Source organism: Pyricularia pennisetigena, chromosome 1 (genome assembly GCF_004337985.1).
Source record: "Pyricularia pennisetigena strain Br36 chromosome 1, whole genome shotgun sequence".
Lineage (NCBI taxonomy): Eukaryota > Fungi > Ascomycota > Sordariomycetes > Magnaporthales > Pyriculariaceae > Pyricularia > Pyricularia pennisetigena.
This window is the reverse complement of record NC_043740.1, coordinates 2,109,577-2,125,330: the sequence shown is the minus strand read 5'-3', so window position 1 is coordinate 2,125,330 and position 15,754 is coordinate 2,109,577. Positions and strand designations below refer to the sequence as shown.

The window sequence follows — 15,754 nt, the reverse complement described above, 5'->3', positions numbered from 1 at the left end:
AGTAGAATCACTTTTGAGGTCCTCGTCGCCCTGTACTCAGTCCTCCATTTTCTCTCGCATTGTGTTAGACGGGCTGATTGCTGAAGAAAGACATCATACGCAGTCGGAAAATCGCGTTTGACTGCATACATTTGTCGCGTCTGACGCACCTAGCTCTGCCGTAAACATGTTCTCACTAACTCTCACTGCTGAGCTTGGCGGGTGAGTTGGGCCATCATCTCTTGCCCTCCCCTGCACTTGAACAAGAAACGCAAGCTGACAGTGCCGGACCGGACCATCAGGGTCACAAACCTGCGCCCCGACGATACCGAGGCAAGCCCGTTCTGGTATACTTTCAAGGTGCAGTGCACTTCGTGTCGAGAGACCCATGCAAATTGGGTTGGAGTTAGCCGCTTTGTAAGAAGTCGAAATATTTCCAACAGGCACAGGATCATAAAAGAGTAAAAACCGGCTTGGCTAACAATTTTCGCCCCTAAAAGGAGACAAACGAGATGAGTGGTAGCAGAGGAGAAGCCAACTTTGTTTGGAAGTGCAAAAACTGCAAGGTACCGTATTTGGAGACGATTCACGGACAGGCAACTCGAGCAGTCAGGAACCCATTTCGTAGCGGCAGACGTTTGACGATTTTACTCTGGTTGTATCATTTAGCGAGAGTCTTCGGCATCCATCAAAGCAGCACCAACTGCATACGAGGCTTCGGAGCCGGCAAAAAGCCAAAAGATTATCGAATTCGACTGTCGTGGGCTTGAGTTTGTCGAGTTCAAGCCCGAGGTAGGAGCGCCTGTCCGATTTGCTTTTGACGATCGTCGAAAACCCAAAGTATACTAATCGTACCTGCAACAGGGCAACTGGCTGGCTGAGGGTGTCGAGTCAGGAACCAAGTTCACCGAAATCGACCTCGACGAGGGCGAGTGGTTTGAGTACGATGAGAAGGCTGGGGATGAAGTCAGCATAAAAGACCTCAAATGGGAAATCAGCCGTGCATAATGGGATTGATGCCAAGTCTGTAATCGAGGTTGAAATCCAATTGAACACATTCAACAGTAAGCCTATCTGAAAATGACTGGTGTGTGTATCTGCTCACTTTCTCTAAGACTTGACAGCAAGAAAAGTATCTTGACTGCAAAGCTGATTGCTTACACACTTGGACTACACTCGAAACTTATCTAATCAATCGATTCGAACAAAAAGGCATCTGTCAAGTTAGATTACAGCTACTGACGCTGTTAAAGAAACCGTGTATCAGTCCCTGCCCTTTAAAACATGCCTCCGGAAGCTAGGGACAAAGGAATTGGCTTGCGCCCCCTCTAGCACCAACTTTCTTGTCGTACCTTACACATGTACTCCATAAATGGCAACTCATCCAACCGAAAACCACCTAGGTTTTAGCCCATGAATGTTGGTCACAAGGTCTTTTTGCCCCTACCGAGAACCTCATGAGAGCAATGTATCGAACAGTGGCGTCCCGCATAAGCACAAAGTTCGAGTTCTAGACCTGACATCCCTGGCATGGAGTCACTCCATACGGGGCTGCCGTGTCATAAAACGTGGTAATATTAGGACCCCTAAATTTGCACGTCACCAGACTCGCATGAAGCGAGAAGAGGGCGCGTCACACGACCAAACAACCACGCTGGTGAAATCTCCGTACCTTGCTCGTTTGTGCTCGCGATGTGGGTAGCGGTGTGCCAAGAGAATCAAGATGGGAATGGGACAAGACACCCGTGCCGCAGTTGAATTGGTGGGAAAGCGGTGTGCTAGCAAAGGCAGAGCTTCGCTTTGTTTCGGTAGGCCAGCCAGCCCTACTGTTGTACTGCAGGTAGGTACCTAACGCGGTAGCTAATTCTTCGTATCAAGGTTAGTGCTCCGTAACTGCTAGCCTAGTAATACGTGGTAGTACTGTAAAGCGTAAAAACTACTTACTGTACAGTACCAGAAGTACCGTATGGTCATGTGCACAGTGCACGGTCCAGTACCACCGGGCTTCTTACTACGTAGATCTCAAGCTTGGTTGATGCATGCGGCCGGAAACCTATCCTGCGTAACAATAAGACGCCTTGGCAACTTGGCAAAACGGTTTCGTATTCTTCTCTGTTGTCTTCTCTGTCCAACCTGATGCTAACGTTGAGGACTATATGTGTGCCATTGGCTTCGGGTCAACTAGCAACAAGAGATCGAGCATGCGGTTCATCTGGTTGCTCTGATTGACGCAGTAAAAAAAGATAAGTTGCAAATGGAAAAAGGCTAGCGGCAAAGGGAAGGGAAGCATTGTAAACCTTGCCGAGTTCTTTGGGACAACACAGGCAGTTGGACGACGCACGCCTTTGGACGGTTGGCCCAGAGCCTCTTTGGTCCCAAGGGACGAGAGACCCTTGGGCCCACACCGTCTTGTCAGACAGTCTTTGCCGCAGTCTGTTTGCCTGAGTCGGTCTACCACGCACCTACGACAAACAGGGTCTGGCAGGCCGGGTACTGGGATTGAAAACTGGATTGATCGCACCCTGGTTTCCACAGAGCTCCTTGGATCTCTCGGATACCTAATTGAGAATTTATTCTGGATCTTGGAAGGAACTGGCTGTTACGAGATGATGCAAAAGTCGAGCCATCTCTCTGCTTTAAAATTTCCCTAACTTTGGTTTTTTTACCTTAGTTACCAAAAGGTACCAACAGTACCTTATCCCACATACAGAAGAAAAAAAAAATCAATTTTCTCTTGGTTCAGCTAGCTGCTACTCTTATCTTTCGCACTGTAGGTAAGGACATCCCACCATTCCGTCCTGAATTGATTGGTGTCCCTGGAGGGTTGTCAATGCAATGCCCACGAATATTTTTTAATTTTTTTTTTCTCCAATTGGGTCATGAGAAAGGGTCCGATAAAACCCCCACAACAATTATGACCCTATGAGCTCATAACTACCTCTTCTCACCTCCACTGCCCCCAAGATTCAGCGGCAGGAGCAGGGCCATCGGGAATTGGACCCCATGTTTGCTTTTGAAATATTAAGAAGCCCAGCTTGCTGACCACTGCATCACCTTGAACCAGCTTTCTTAAAGAAAAAAAAGAGGCGATTGGTTTCAGCCAGCCTGCTCAGCTCAACATCGGAATCTTGAAGTTGCTAGTCGATAAACAAACATGTCGCCCTTGATCGAGCTTTGAGACAGCTTCCACCAATTAACACTGCGCATATATGAGGAATACTCGCCGCCAAGCCTAATTCTTGACGTCTTCGCCATCATCTGGGAAATTGTTTATTCTCTCATCCAGCTCTGGGAGTTTTTTTTCTTTCGACGTTCGAAATCACTTGAGACTTCATTTCCCGTCTAGCTGCCTAGGTACTTGTACCGATAAGGTACGTTCTCTTTCTTACCATCACTTGCCCGTATTCTCTCAGGTCTTGTGGCTTGAGATCATCACACTTCTGAGACCTGTTGCAACGAAACGCAATACCCACCAAGATCGATCAAATGCAAAAAGAAGCGATTTCAAGAGGCCCATTCAAGTGACCTTGAGTTGGATTTTCACAAAAGCTTTGCTTATACACAAGAGTCCCAAAGCTCACTTCTTGTTTTATTTCTCGCAAAGTAGGATTCACATTTTCAAGCATAGAAGAGACCCAAGAAGCCACTCCAAGCAACCAGCCTGCCCAGGTACCTATTTTATTAAACGACCCATCACAAGCAAACAGCAGTAAACCTTGGCAGTGTAGTACACGCTGGTCTGGGCAAGATGAAGTTTGGAAGAAAGTAAGTCCCCACCAAAACACATGACACAACGACGGCAAGGCTCACCTTCATGTAGTCTCCCGCGTAACCAGGTTCCTGAGTGGGCCTCTGCCTACATAGACTACAAAGGGCTCAAAAAGCTCATCAAGGCCGCTGCTGCCACCTCCAAAAATGGTGGACAAGCTGATCTAGCAGGTGGGACACTCTTCTCCGGTCCAAACCCCCGGGGCTGAGCCCGTCATCACCTAACAAGTTTCTTGTCAAATTAGAGTTCTTTTTTGCTCTGGATCGCAATCTTGAAGATGTAGACTCGTTCTACAATAAGAAGTTCGCCGATGCCTGCCGCCGACTGAGGCTTCTCCACGACAGATATGGCAGCAGTGTCGATGCCATTTCCAACTTGGACCAGGATGAAGTGGAGGAGTTGATGGGTGCCATGCTGGAGCTGCGGAGTAAGCTGCGCCAACTCCAGTGGTTTGGTGAGATAAATAGGCGCGGCTTTGTCAAGATCACCAAGAAACTTGACAAGAAGGTGCCTGGTACCGTCACTCAGGACCGCTACATTGCCACCAGAGTCGATCCCTGTCCGTTCGCCAAGGACAACACCATAGTACGTATCCTCAACGACATCAACAAGTGGCTTTCGGTATTAGGCGATGCCCAGAATATGGATGACGCCAGGTCCGACAGATCCGCAAGATCACTAGGCCGTGCATCCGCCAAAGCAATGTTGAACTTTGCGCCGGCGCTCCTTGACAAGATGGATAGTGCTATCCGCAATGACGACGTTGCTGGGCTGAAGGCCGGCCTGGAAGAGGGTAAAGTCGACACCTCGGATCCTGGCTCCCAGGTTCTGTTACTCAACCTTTTGCAGCGCTCAATCTCATCGAGGTCCAAGGCCTCCATCACATACATCCTCAGCCAGGTCAAGTCCTTGGAGGACCCAGACGATATAAACGGACGAAACTGTATCCACAGGCTCGTGCTGCACATTGGTCGGACAAAGACGACGTCGGCAGGAGAACAGGAGCCAGCCCCATACCCATTCCCCCATTCATCCAAATTCGAAACTCAGATGGGCACTCATTACCTGAATCCTGCGGCTTCAACAGGGCCTGTACCAGCTGCGGGTGCCGCGAGCAAGGAGGAGAAACTCCTTGGCCATGGCGACGACGCCGTTCAGATCCTCAAATATCTTCTGGATGGCCTCAGCGATGACCACCGATCTGGTCTCAGCGCTCGGGATTCCTTTGGTCGGACGCCCCTCCACTATGCTGCCCAATTTGGCATCGTGGACATCCTGGAGCTTATCATGGCTAAAATGCAAGATTGGGGCCAGTTCGACGTCAGTCGTGGAATTGACGCGCCGGAGTGGGAGGACAATGAAGGAAACGCCCCTCTTCATCTCAGTGTCATTGGGGGGCACCCTAGGACCACTAAAGCTCTGCTCAAGGGAGAGAGTTGGCAAGGTCTGAGCGAGAGTGACAAAACGGAACTGCGACGAAACGTGTCAAAATCGAGTGCCGTTCTTGCCATTGCGACCAAGCACAACCACGCACAGATCGTGGCTATGCTGGCCAATGCAGGCGTCGACATCAACTGGCAGGACAAAAATGGCGAGACAGCGCTACACATTGCCGCCAGGTTTGGCCATGATGAGTGTGCTAGGATTCTGATACGCGGTACTGACGAGCAAAAGGCTGATCTCGAAGTGGGCGAGAACTTTTTCGCCTGGACCCCCTTGCACATTGCTGCCGTTGATGGCCACCTTTCAGTCGCTCAGCTTTTGGTTGATGCAGGCGCGGACGTTGATAAGCCCGACTCGTCTGGATGGACCGCCAAGGAGCATGCAGCGCTTCGCGGCCACATGCCGATTGCCAGATTACTTGCCGCGCACTCGACGGTAGAGGAGCCGGCGACGGTCAATGCGGGCGAGTCTCAATCGAACCAGCCTAGTACCGGCACGTCACCACCAGAAGTCTCCTCTCTGGGTGATCGCCGTTCAACCGCTGCAGTTTCCCGTCCCGCCGAGCCAGTACGGGCCTATGGACACCGCTATCTCAAAGACCAGACCATGGTTCTGGTCAGCCTGGGGACCATGGACATGCGCAAACATGTCGACGCCGTGAAGCTCGATAGGGTGCCGCTTGCAGAGGCTCACACGACCCAGCTGGACACCGCACTTTCCTTGGTTCTGTCGGCGACCGGAGCACAAGGCGACTCGACCGTTATTGACCTCCCCGTGCATGAGAATATTTGCACCGAGCCCGTCATATTCACCACCACCGACGTCACTAAGGTCAAGCTACTTTTCGACATTGTACCTACCTATTCTGGTAACGAGAAGAACAAGATTGGACGAGCTGTTGCTCTGCTCTCCAGCATACGGCCCTCGGTCGGAGCCAAGAGGATGAGTCTCCAGGGAGATGTCTGCATTCCCATCATCGACTCCAACTTGGATGTCATTGGTGCAGTCAATTTCAACTTCCTCGTTATTACTCCATTTTCGCATCCAAACATGGAGGTTACATCAAAACAGACGTACTGGAAGAAGATGTCGTCGACCATGGTCATAGGCCACCGCGGTCTTGGAAAGAATCAGGCGGCCAACAAGTCATTGCAGCTAGGCGAGAACACGGTACCATCCTTCATCGCCGCCGCTAACCTGGGAGCACAATATGTGGAGTTCGACGTGCAGCTGACCAAGGACCACATTCCCGTCATATATCACGACTTCCTTGTCAGCGAAACTGGTATCGATGCACCGGTCCACACCCTGACTTTGGAACAGTTCCTCCACATCAATCCGGACTCAAGCCGCAACCATAGCCCCAATGGCCGTGACTCCAATGGCCAACCGAAGACCAACCAGGTCAAGAAAATCCGCAGCAACAGCCCCGGACCTCGACAGCGCTCCCTTTCAATGGGCTGGGCAAACACGGACAGCACGGTCTTGGATGAGCGCATGAAGCATACCCGTGACTTCAAGGCGAAGGGTTACAAGGCGAACTCCAGGGGTAACTTTATCCAGGCACCCTTCGCCACTCTCGAAGATCTGTTTCATAAGCTCCCCGAAGATGTTGGCTTCAACATCGAAATGAAGTATCCCATGCTGCACGAGAGCGAGGAGCATGAGATGGACGCATACGCCGTCGAGCTGAATTCATTCTGTGACACGGTCCTCTCAAAAGTCTACGACCTTGCCGGCACTCGCAACATCATATTTTCGTCTTTCAACCCCGATATCTGCCTGTGCCTTTCTTTCAAGCAGCCCAACTTCCCGATTCTATTTTTGTCGGATGCTGGTGCCGTACCGGTGGGTGACGTGCGGGCCAGCAGCCTACAAGAGGCCATTCGATTCGCTAGTCGATGGAACCTTCTCGGAGTTGTCAGTGTCGCTGAGCCGTTTGTGTTGAGCCCGCGCCTGGTAAGGGTCGTGAAGCAGAACGGACTGGTGTGCGTTAGTTATGGCGTCTGGAACAATGACCCAAAGATGGTTCAGGTAAGTTATCATACACAAATAAGCAACAAATTTTACTTTGAATGTCTCGCCGCTAACAACCATGAAAATCTAGCGTCAAGTCAAAGAGGGCATCGACGCAGTCATTGTAGATAGCGTTCTAGCCATCCGGAAGGGACTCACGGCGGGCCAGGAGCAAGAACAGACAGATGCTGCTCAGGCTAGCGAGAATGGTGGAATAGTCGACCTGTCGGCTCAGCCCATCGATGGAAACAACAGCACAAAATCAGGTGCAGTTGTCGCATCAACCGCCTAACAGGTGTCTTTGTTTTTCTTTTTTTCTTTTTTTTTTTTCGTGGCTGGAGCGCATGAGCACATGGAATCGCACATTGCATTGCTGAGCGGTTATGTTTTTGGAATGTTTGTATCATAACGCAACACTGTTTGGACGGCCTGGCAAATTTTGGTACATGTACATGGCGGCGTTTACGGATTTTTTGCATTGCAGGAGGAGTAATTCCTCTGTCTAGCCACTTGTAAGGGTCGCTCATCTTTCCTGGAAGGCTCTAAAATGAAATGTCACTAGGGCACAGACGCTTCCACGGTTATAAAAGCATGGTTTACTCAGTAATAGACTGAAGGTTGACAGCTAAGCGGACCCAAGCCTCACTTGCGATTACGCTCATATATCGCATTGGCACTAATAACAGCTGGGGATGTAGTTGACTGGTACAGCTATACGACCTGAAAAATCGGACGGTGGAACATCATAAGCGTATAGAAAAATTCGGTGAATGAAACTGCGACCAATATTGCTCAAAGCCAAAAAAAAAAAAAAAAAAAAAAAAAAAAAAAAAAAAAAAACCTTTCCCCGACGAGAGCTAGCGCCCTCAGATACTTTTATACCCAAAGGCGTCATGTACATGATGGAAAAAAAAAAAAAAAAAGTCTCGCTGCCTCTAGGTGCTGGTTGGCTGACGGAAGCCCAGCTTGTCCAGGTGGATACGTGGAGCAACACCCATGACGGTCAGGATAAAAGAGAGGTAAAAGATCCAGGGGCGCATGTGAAGGACGTTTACGTTGAAGCCCGTTCCAAGGGAGGAAAGGCAGGTGAACACGATCATGGGCAGGACGACGACGTAGGCGAACCACCGGTGGTACTTCCAGGTCGACTTGGCATTTTCCACGCCCCCAAAGGCGCCGGGCACGGCCCACATCAAGACGCCGAATGTGGCCTGGCAGGCGATGATAACAGCCGTCGCGACACCCAGGTAGGCGTGCAGGGACTTGAAGTGCGGGTTGTTGCCCTTGATCTTGTTGGCTTCGATGATGGCAACGCCGGCCATAAAGGTCAAGCCGGCAAGGCCCATGGTGCCGGCGTGCAGCCTTGCACCCTGTCTCTTCCTCTCGGGTTCTGCGGACGTCGTCGGCTGCAGGACCAGGATGCCCATCAGGGCGATGGCAACGGCGGCGCTCTGGAGCAGAGGGTGCGGCGTGAAGAGCGGCAGAAACTTTTGGCTGAGCGTCGAGTACCAAACCTCGAAGCAGAACATCACGGCGCCGACGAGGGTGAAGAAACCAGTTCCTGTGGACCCGATATGAACTGTCAGTTCCATCATCTTGAAAGTACACCTATTCAACATAACGTTGTTCCTTCCCTCTCTTTTCCCCCCATTTTGTCTGCATCTTCGGTTGCATTTGTTCCAATTGAGGTTTGGATTCTAGACATACCTAGGTATAAGTTCGCATAGAACGGCTGATCCGACGCCTGCGTAGCGTCACCGGGTCGCCCCAGCAGAGGCTCCGACTCCCGTCTAGTAGGCATGGTGTCTGACATGTAGAATTTGACGAGGCTGCTGTTGGGTTCGCGCTAAGAGGATTCTGGCGTTGGTATTCTTGTGAACAAAACAATACGTTAGCAGGGAGTGCAGTCTTCCAGAGCAGAGACTATCAAGTCGCGCCTAAACTTCGCCAAGAAGCAAAAGATTCAAAGGTTTTAGGTGCAAAGGCCGTACTCTCTGCGGCGAGGCGGATTATAAAAAAAAGTGAGCGGACATTAACTCCTCTTCAAACACACGCTCGGGCCGAGCAATTTGTTTGAAGGTAGACCAGATGATGGGAGGCTTTGTTTGCTGTGCATACAACTTGTCGATGCCGAATACCGATGGTACCGACCTTGGATCGTTCTGTCGCATAGATTTTCTTCTGTCCTTCAATGCTCGGGATCCGACACAATTTGTCGATGACGGCATCCACTGTGGTGTTGACGTGGGTAGCTTTGGCCAATCAGGACCTTCTTAATCCTCTATTAGCTAACGGCGTATGAGGGGATCTCTGTTACTACCGCAGATGGATGCGGGGCATGCCTGGGGTAAATTTGCCATCCCTGTACTGTAGGATTAGCACTTGTTTTTAAGCAAACAAACAACAATACTTGACGATATTTCTGTTGGAGTAAACCCCGTGTATTAGAGATCCTATCTCATAAGCCCTGAATTGAATTTGGTCATCTTAGACATGGTGATTTCTACCAGCAGTAGTAGTCTAGTCTATATTAGAATACTACTACACTTTTACGCGAGTTTAGTCAGAATGGGTCTGTGAGTCGCCATTGTCAATGCCAAACAAATATCTCTGGGCTTATCGACTGGAGGTATCTTGGGAATTTGACCTACAACGAAAAAAACCGACTACTACTGTCCCATTCTTTTAATCCTGGACTGGGTTACAGGATATTACCTTGCTCTTTGTTTTGCTGTTTGTTGCTCGGGACCCTTAGGTAAGGATCGCAGTATACTCCAACATGTCGCCCGCGCTGCAACAGGATAGCGACGGGGTCAAGGCCGATGACGGGGTTTCTGTTAGTCATGATGCGGTTTCGGACAGCTAGAGGACGCTTATCACGCGCCGATACTAGAATACTACTCTGTATTGGTTATGGTGCTATCATGTAATTGCAGCTTCCTCTGTTTTATTTTTCCTCCATTTTCTCTGTCTTCAAATACTTTAGGAGAAAAGGCCCCTTACCACCGTGGTCACGCGAGCATACATACCATACTTTCGCAATTACCCCTCCCTCTCCGTACATAGCTTCACTTACCTGCCTACCTACCTAGCTATATACACTCACATTGAACTGCACTCACAATGGCGGACGAGATTAGTTACAAGACAGAGAACGTTGCAGCGACGAGGGTAGCTTCGGAAGACATCGACAAGACTTTTCGGTCAACATGCATTGGTGCGTAGACAACATAGTGCTTATTACCAACACTGACAAAAGAACTAACAGCATTGTGCTCGGGTAGATATGATATCGGCGGCGCTGGGGGGCAAAGTGCTCGCCTGCTCAGACGAGTGGTTTGCTGAGGCAGCCAACCTTTTGACACCCACGCCCCCTATTCGACAGCCTGGAAAGATGGTGTACACTGGAGCATGGTATGATGGATGGGAGACCAGGCGACACAACCAAGAGCCGTTTGACTGGGTTATCATCCGCTTGGGCGTCGCCTCCGGCAGCGTGGAGGGGGTCGAGGTCGACACGGCCTTCTTCGCTGGGAATCACGCTCCGGGAATCTCTGTCGAAGGCTGCTTCAATCTCAACGACGACGAGGTGGCATCGTGGAAGGGTGAGCGTGGTGGGTGGGAGACGATTCTGGGCTACCAGGAGTGTGGGCCCTCGCAACGCTTTGGATGGATATTAAACGAGCGACCGACAGCCAAGCAGTACACCCACGTACGACTCAACATGTACCCTGACGGTGGCATCGCGCGCTTCCGGCTCTTTGGCCATGCCCACCCCGTCTTCCCCGCCGACATCAATGCAGTCTTTGACCTGGCGGCTGCGCAAAACGGCGGCGTGGCCATCTCATGCAGCGACCAGCATTTCGGAACAAAGGACAACCTCCTCCTGCCAGGCCGCGGCAAGGACATGGGCGACGGATGGGAGACATCTCGGTCCCGCGCAAAAGGCCACGAGGACTGGGCCATAATCAAACTGGGCGCCGCTGGCTTCGTGGACCGGGTCGTGGTGGACACGGCCTTCTTCCGCGGCAACTTCCCGCAAAAGGTGCGCCTTGAGGCCTTCTCCGCCGCCGACGGAAGTGCCGATGTCGGACATGATGCGGAGGGGTGGGTCGAGCTCGTGGCTGCCAGCAAGTGTGGCCCGGATCAGGAGCACGAGTTCCAGTCGCTCATCAAGGACAAGCCAATTACCCATGTGAAGCTAGTAATGATCCCAGATGGAGGCATCAAGCGGGTGCGAGTGTTTGGAAGGAGAGCTGTATAAGGTAACCACCATAGACAATACAACCAAATAAATTCGTGCGACCTCAGGATTCTATCACCTAGGCAATCATTATCTACATGCCCAGAGTATTTGTCTAACAAGACAAACCCTCTATGGATGTCCAAGCCATTCTCAAAGGTTTTGTCTTTCCCGTGCTTTCAAATGGTCATTGTGTACAAAGGTAATCTCAGAACCCAATGATTAAATTTAGTTAACGCTTCAAGGCTCCCCTCAGTGGAGATGCGCGGCACGGACCACTCAATGCCGACCAACTCAGCCCCGTCGCTCGCCCAAACACTGCCCGCCCCACCATCTACGAGGCTCCATTGGTTCCGTAGTTTCTTATTCCGTCCCGCAACGGTTCCCTGGACAGCCTGACGGGAAACCACAGAAAGTAACTGGCCGAATGACATACGTGACATCGAAACAATCCAGCCGTGCGTGACATCACCTGCAACATACTCTGCCCTCCGATATCCCCAGTGAACAGACAACTACCCACGAGCCTAGATAACCAGCACGACCGATAATAACTTGCATCTCTCGACGGCGCTCTGGCCCCGCTTCATCTCAACCTACATGCCTACCTAAGGCTCACATCATGAATCTCGGCGAATCTAGTGGCGGGATCGATGGCGGTTTTGGCGATGAGCAAAAGAAACCTCGCCCCTTGCCGGCCGACCTGCCAAAGTCCCTCAATGACCGGCGAATACCAGCAGAGCTCGTCCAAGAAACAGAATTCTACGACGCCTGGCAAGGTATGTCGTGATTGTGGTTTTTCTTTTAATTAAAATCTGGGCTATGAGGAAACTCGGCGCATCCTTTCTGACAAAAAGAAAATACGACTCTGTCACAGGGCAATCCCAATTTCTGACCTCCCCCATGACTACGAAGCCCTTGAGCTTTGGCGACCTTTCACTGAACGACCCAGCCTACGACGATGACATCACCAAGGGCATCGAGGACAGCGACTCGAGGTTGATGGAAATGATAGCAGCCCAGGCGGCGCACGCAGCGGGGTCCGATTTCGTCAACGAGGACGTCGTAGCCAACGACGAGAAGCTCACTGATGCCGAAAAGACCGCCACCCTGCAGAAGGCACTTGCCATGGCCGCCAGTAACGGCAATGTCGACCTTGTCCAGCGGCTCCTGCAGGGCAAGGCAAAACAATACGTTGACGTCAACGCGCCGGACGAGGACGGCACACCGCCATTGATATACGCAAGCTGCTTTGTAAGCTACTTCATGGCCCGAATTAGACCGGGGCCTGATCTGGAGGCTCATCATACGTATTACTTGGAATAGGGACATGAGGCTGTAGTACAGGCTCTCATAGACGCCGGTGCCGATGTGGACAGACAGGACCGGAACCAGTGGAGCGCACTCATGTGGGCCATGACGAATCGTCACAAGACAATAGCAAAGCTGCTCCTTGACAACGGGGCTTCTGCGGAAACCAAGACATCCTCGGGACGGACGGCGTTCGACTTTGTTGCTCCGGATAGCGACATGTCATTTTATCTGCACGACGAGGGCTACAACATCGGCAATGCCGGAGTCACGGATGACTTTTACAGCCCAGGCTTCTCTCAGGACCGTTTTGAAGAAGAGATGGCCGAAAACGAGCTGCGGAGAAGAATGATGATGGAGAGCGCACGCGACCTCGAGGTTGACCTTGGGAACGTTGGCATGGATGATCAGCCAGAGGTATACAGCCCCTTGCTCATGTGTCATATGACCGTCCAGTCAGGTGTATGACACGATTCTTGATGGCCAGGTTGCATGCTGATGTTTTTGCTATCTCCCTAGGCTGCCGATGAGTTTGACGAGGAAGAAGAACAAGAGTTTGACTGGCTGCGATGCACTCATGATCAAATGTTTGTTTTCCAGGAGAACGAACTCGACCGCATTCTTGATATCATCATAACCAACATGAGGCCGCAGAGGACCCCTTCACAGAAGCCGGTTCCAGCCAACATGATATTTTTAAGTGCCAGATACGCACACTACCACTCCAGCTCAGAACTTCTGGCAAAGCTCCTCATAACAGCCATGGACAAGATCAACGACGTGGTTGAGGAACATCAGTGGGACATGACTATATTAGCTTTTTGGATATCAAACGCCACTCTACTCTTGCACTACCTGAAGAAGGATGCAGGTCTCGTCGGGGCAACGGCCGAGTTTCAGGCACAACTTGCCGAGCTCATCAACGAAATCTTTATCCTGATCGTGCGCGATGCCGAGAGGCGATTAGACAAGGTTCTAGACCCGGCGATGCTAGACCACGAGACAATACCAGGTTTTGAAGACATCACTTTTCAAAACGAGTGGAAACTTTTCAAGCGGAAAAAGGAAGTCAAGGAAGAGCCACTAGAGAGGAGATACCGACCACCCTCGCCCAAACAGAGGGCCAAGCCGGCGCCGCGCAACGTGACTTCGCTCCTCTCATCGACCCTTTTTGTTTTGGATCTTTATGATATCCACTCAGTCATTACCTGCCAAATCATCTCACAACTTCTCTATTGGATTGGGGCTGAACTCTTCAACCGCATCATGTCGAATCGCAAATACCTGGCGCGGACCAAGGCGATGCAGATCCGCATGAACATTTCAGTTCTAGAGGATTGGGCGAGACAGAACAACCGAGCACCGGAACACTACGAGCACGGAGAGATGCGCTCTACTGGTGAAGCGACTGTCGAAGCGGCCAGGCGGCACTTGGCCCCTGTGATTCAGTTGCTGCAGTGGCTTCAGTGTTTCTCCTCTCTCGGGGCCGACGACCTAGAGGCACTTGTCGGCACGCTGCAACAGTTGAAATCACTCAGCCCACAACAACTCATACATGCTGCCGACCACTACAGGCCGGAGGTGGGCGAGAAAGGCCTACCGAAAAGTGCGTTGAAGTATCTCGTAGCCATACAAAAAGAAGCTACGCTCCGGCGCGAGAAGCAAAGAGCCAAGCCAGGGAATGCCAGTGCGCCGTTGACTCCGGAGAAAGGAGGCGCGAATGGACAAAATTTTAAGAAAGGCTCTCCATCGTCATCACGCGGGGATGCAGACGACGACGACGATGATGATGACGACGATGCGCCAGAGCACCTTCTACTAGACCCGGCCGTCATGCTCCCGTTCTCATTACCGTCGGTAACAGACATGCTAGTCACGTACGGAGCCGGATTTGGTGGCGTGAACCGGGAGCGGGAGCGCAAGTACATACCAACGGTTCCGCCGGAGTTCCTAGCAAAGCTGGAGCAACTAAACCAGGCGCAAGGCAGTGGGGGTGGCGTCAAAAAGCCCATGTTCGGGGAGAAGGACTGGGAGAACGAGGAAGTGTAGCGGTACCTAAACTACCAGCGAATGTGCCACGAAGCAAAAGCATACAAACAGGCGTTCTTGGGCTGCAAGGTTATGATAGATCGCATCATGAAAATTACTGGTTGGGTTTGCAGAACTCACCGCTTGTTACTCATTTCTTGACATGTTATTCCCTCACATCGTACGGATTCTCTGCAAGCTTTAGCCTTCTATCTATTTCTATCTTTTTTTATTTGTTTTTATCTTTGTCATTATTATTTATCCTCTCGTGTTTCCTTATCATGACGGAAAGCGCCCCGTCGCACGTGTCACCACCGGGTTGGGTCGCGTTGGGCCAAATTCAATGGCGCCAAGTGTCACCGTCGTCGATGATCGGTACTGGTTAATTTCCGCTTTGCGTATTCTCGTTTGGACGTGCCCTATGGAATGGCGTACCTGGTGTTCTGCCAGGATGTGGTATCTACACTACGTGCAACATTGAATTGTTGGTCATCAGCTCAGCTGGTAGGCGGGCGACAATGCGACATTTAATTGCAAGATTTGTTGGATATGAATTTTTCTTCTTGAACTGGTGAAGTCCCGTATAACCCCTGTGTGGGCAGATGCCAGCAAGTCTTTTTTTTTATTTTTTTTTTATTCGTGGCTCGGAAGCTGAATTAAGCTGAGCCGAGCCTTGAAAGAGTACAGCAGACAGGGGGAAGGGACGGGAGCGGAAGTGCACGCATGGAAGGATTGGAAGGCAACCGCAAAGAGAATCAAAAAGCACAAGAAAAGAGTAAAAAAAAAAAAAAAGAAAAAGAAACAAAAAAAAACCATCGCATAAATCTGCAAGGGACACAACGAATCAAAAGAGAAAAAAATAACGGCGTAGGACGGGGCTGGAGCGAAATGGAGGGGTGGCCACGACAGTTGGTGGAACACTGCGGTGAAAGAAGAAAAGACAACAAAACGGAATTTATCTCGCT

At 50.9% G+C, this 15,754-nt stretch overlaps 4 protein-coding genes across 4 annotated transcripts; 3 read left to right on the top strand and 1 right to left on the bottom strand.

The window, feature by feature from the left end:
* Positions 1–166: 166 nt before the first annotated feature.
* PpBr36_07196 (uncharacterized protein) lies at positions 167–987 on the top strand (the record flags this gene model as incomplete). The annotated part of the gene is made up of 5 exons (XM_029894334.1): positions 167–201; positions 282–396; positions 480–545; positions 649–771; positions 844–987. The coding sequence occupies 5 exons, from the start codon at positions 167–169 to the stop codon at positions 985–987; spliced, it is 483 nt and encodes a 160-aa protein (XP_029748245.1).
* A 2,740-nt stretch (positions 988–3,727) lies between these two features.
* On the top strand, positions 3,728–7,499 carry PpBr36_07195 (uncharacterized protein; the record flags this gene model as incomplete). The annotated part of the gene is made up of 4 exons (XM_029894333.1): positions 3,728–3,744; positions 3,800–3,918; positions 3,993–7,225; positions 7,299–7,499. The coding sequence occupies 4 exons, from the start codon at positions 3,728–3,730 to the stop codon at positions 7,497–7,499; spliced, it is 3,570 nt and encodes a 1,189-aa protein (XP_029748242.1).
* Positions 7,500–8,142: 643 nt separating this feature from the next.
* PpBr36_07194 (uncharacterized protein) lies at positions 8,143–9,008 on the bottom strand (the record flags this gene model as incomplete). Its single annotated transcript, XM_029894332.1, has 2 exons — positions 8,143–8,768; positions 8,915–9,008. 2 exons carry the CDS (start codon positions 9,006–9,008, stop codon positions 8,143–8,145), a joined length of 720 nt encoding a protein of 239 aa, XP_029748243.1.
* A 1,322-nt stretch (positions 9,009–10,330) lies between these two features.
* PpBr36_07193 (uncharacterized protein) lies at positions 10,331–14,810 on the top strand (the record flags this gene model as incomplete). Its single annotated transcript, XM_029894331.1, has 6 exons — positions 10,331–10,424; positions 10,492–11,465; positions 12,064–12,229; positions 12,328–12,704; positions 12,777–13,178; positions 13,281–14,810. The coding sequence occupies 6 exons, from the start codon at positions 10,331–10,333 to the stop codon at positions 14,808–14,810; spliced, it is 3,543 nt and encodes a 1,180-aa protein (XP_029748240.1).
* Positions 14,811–15,754: the final 944 nt, after the last annotated feature.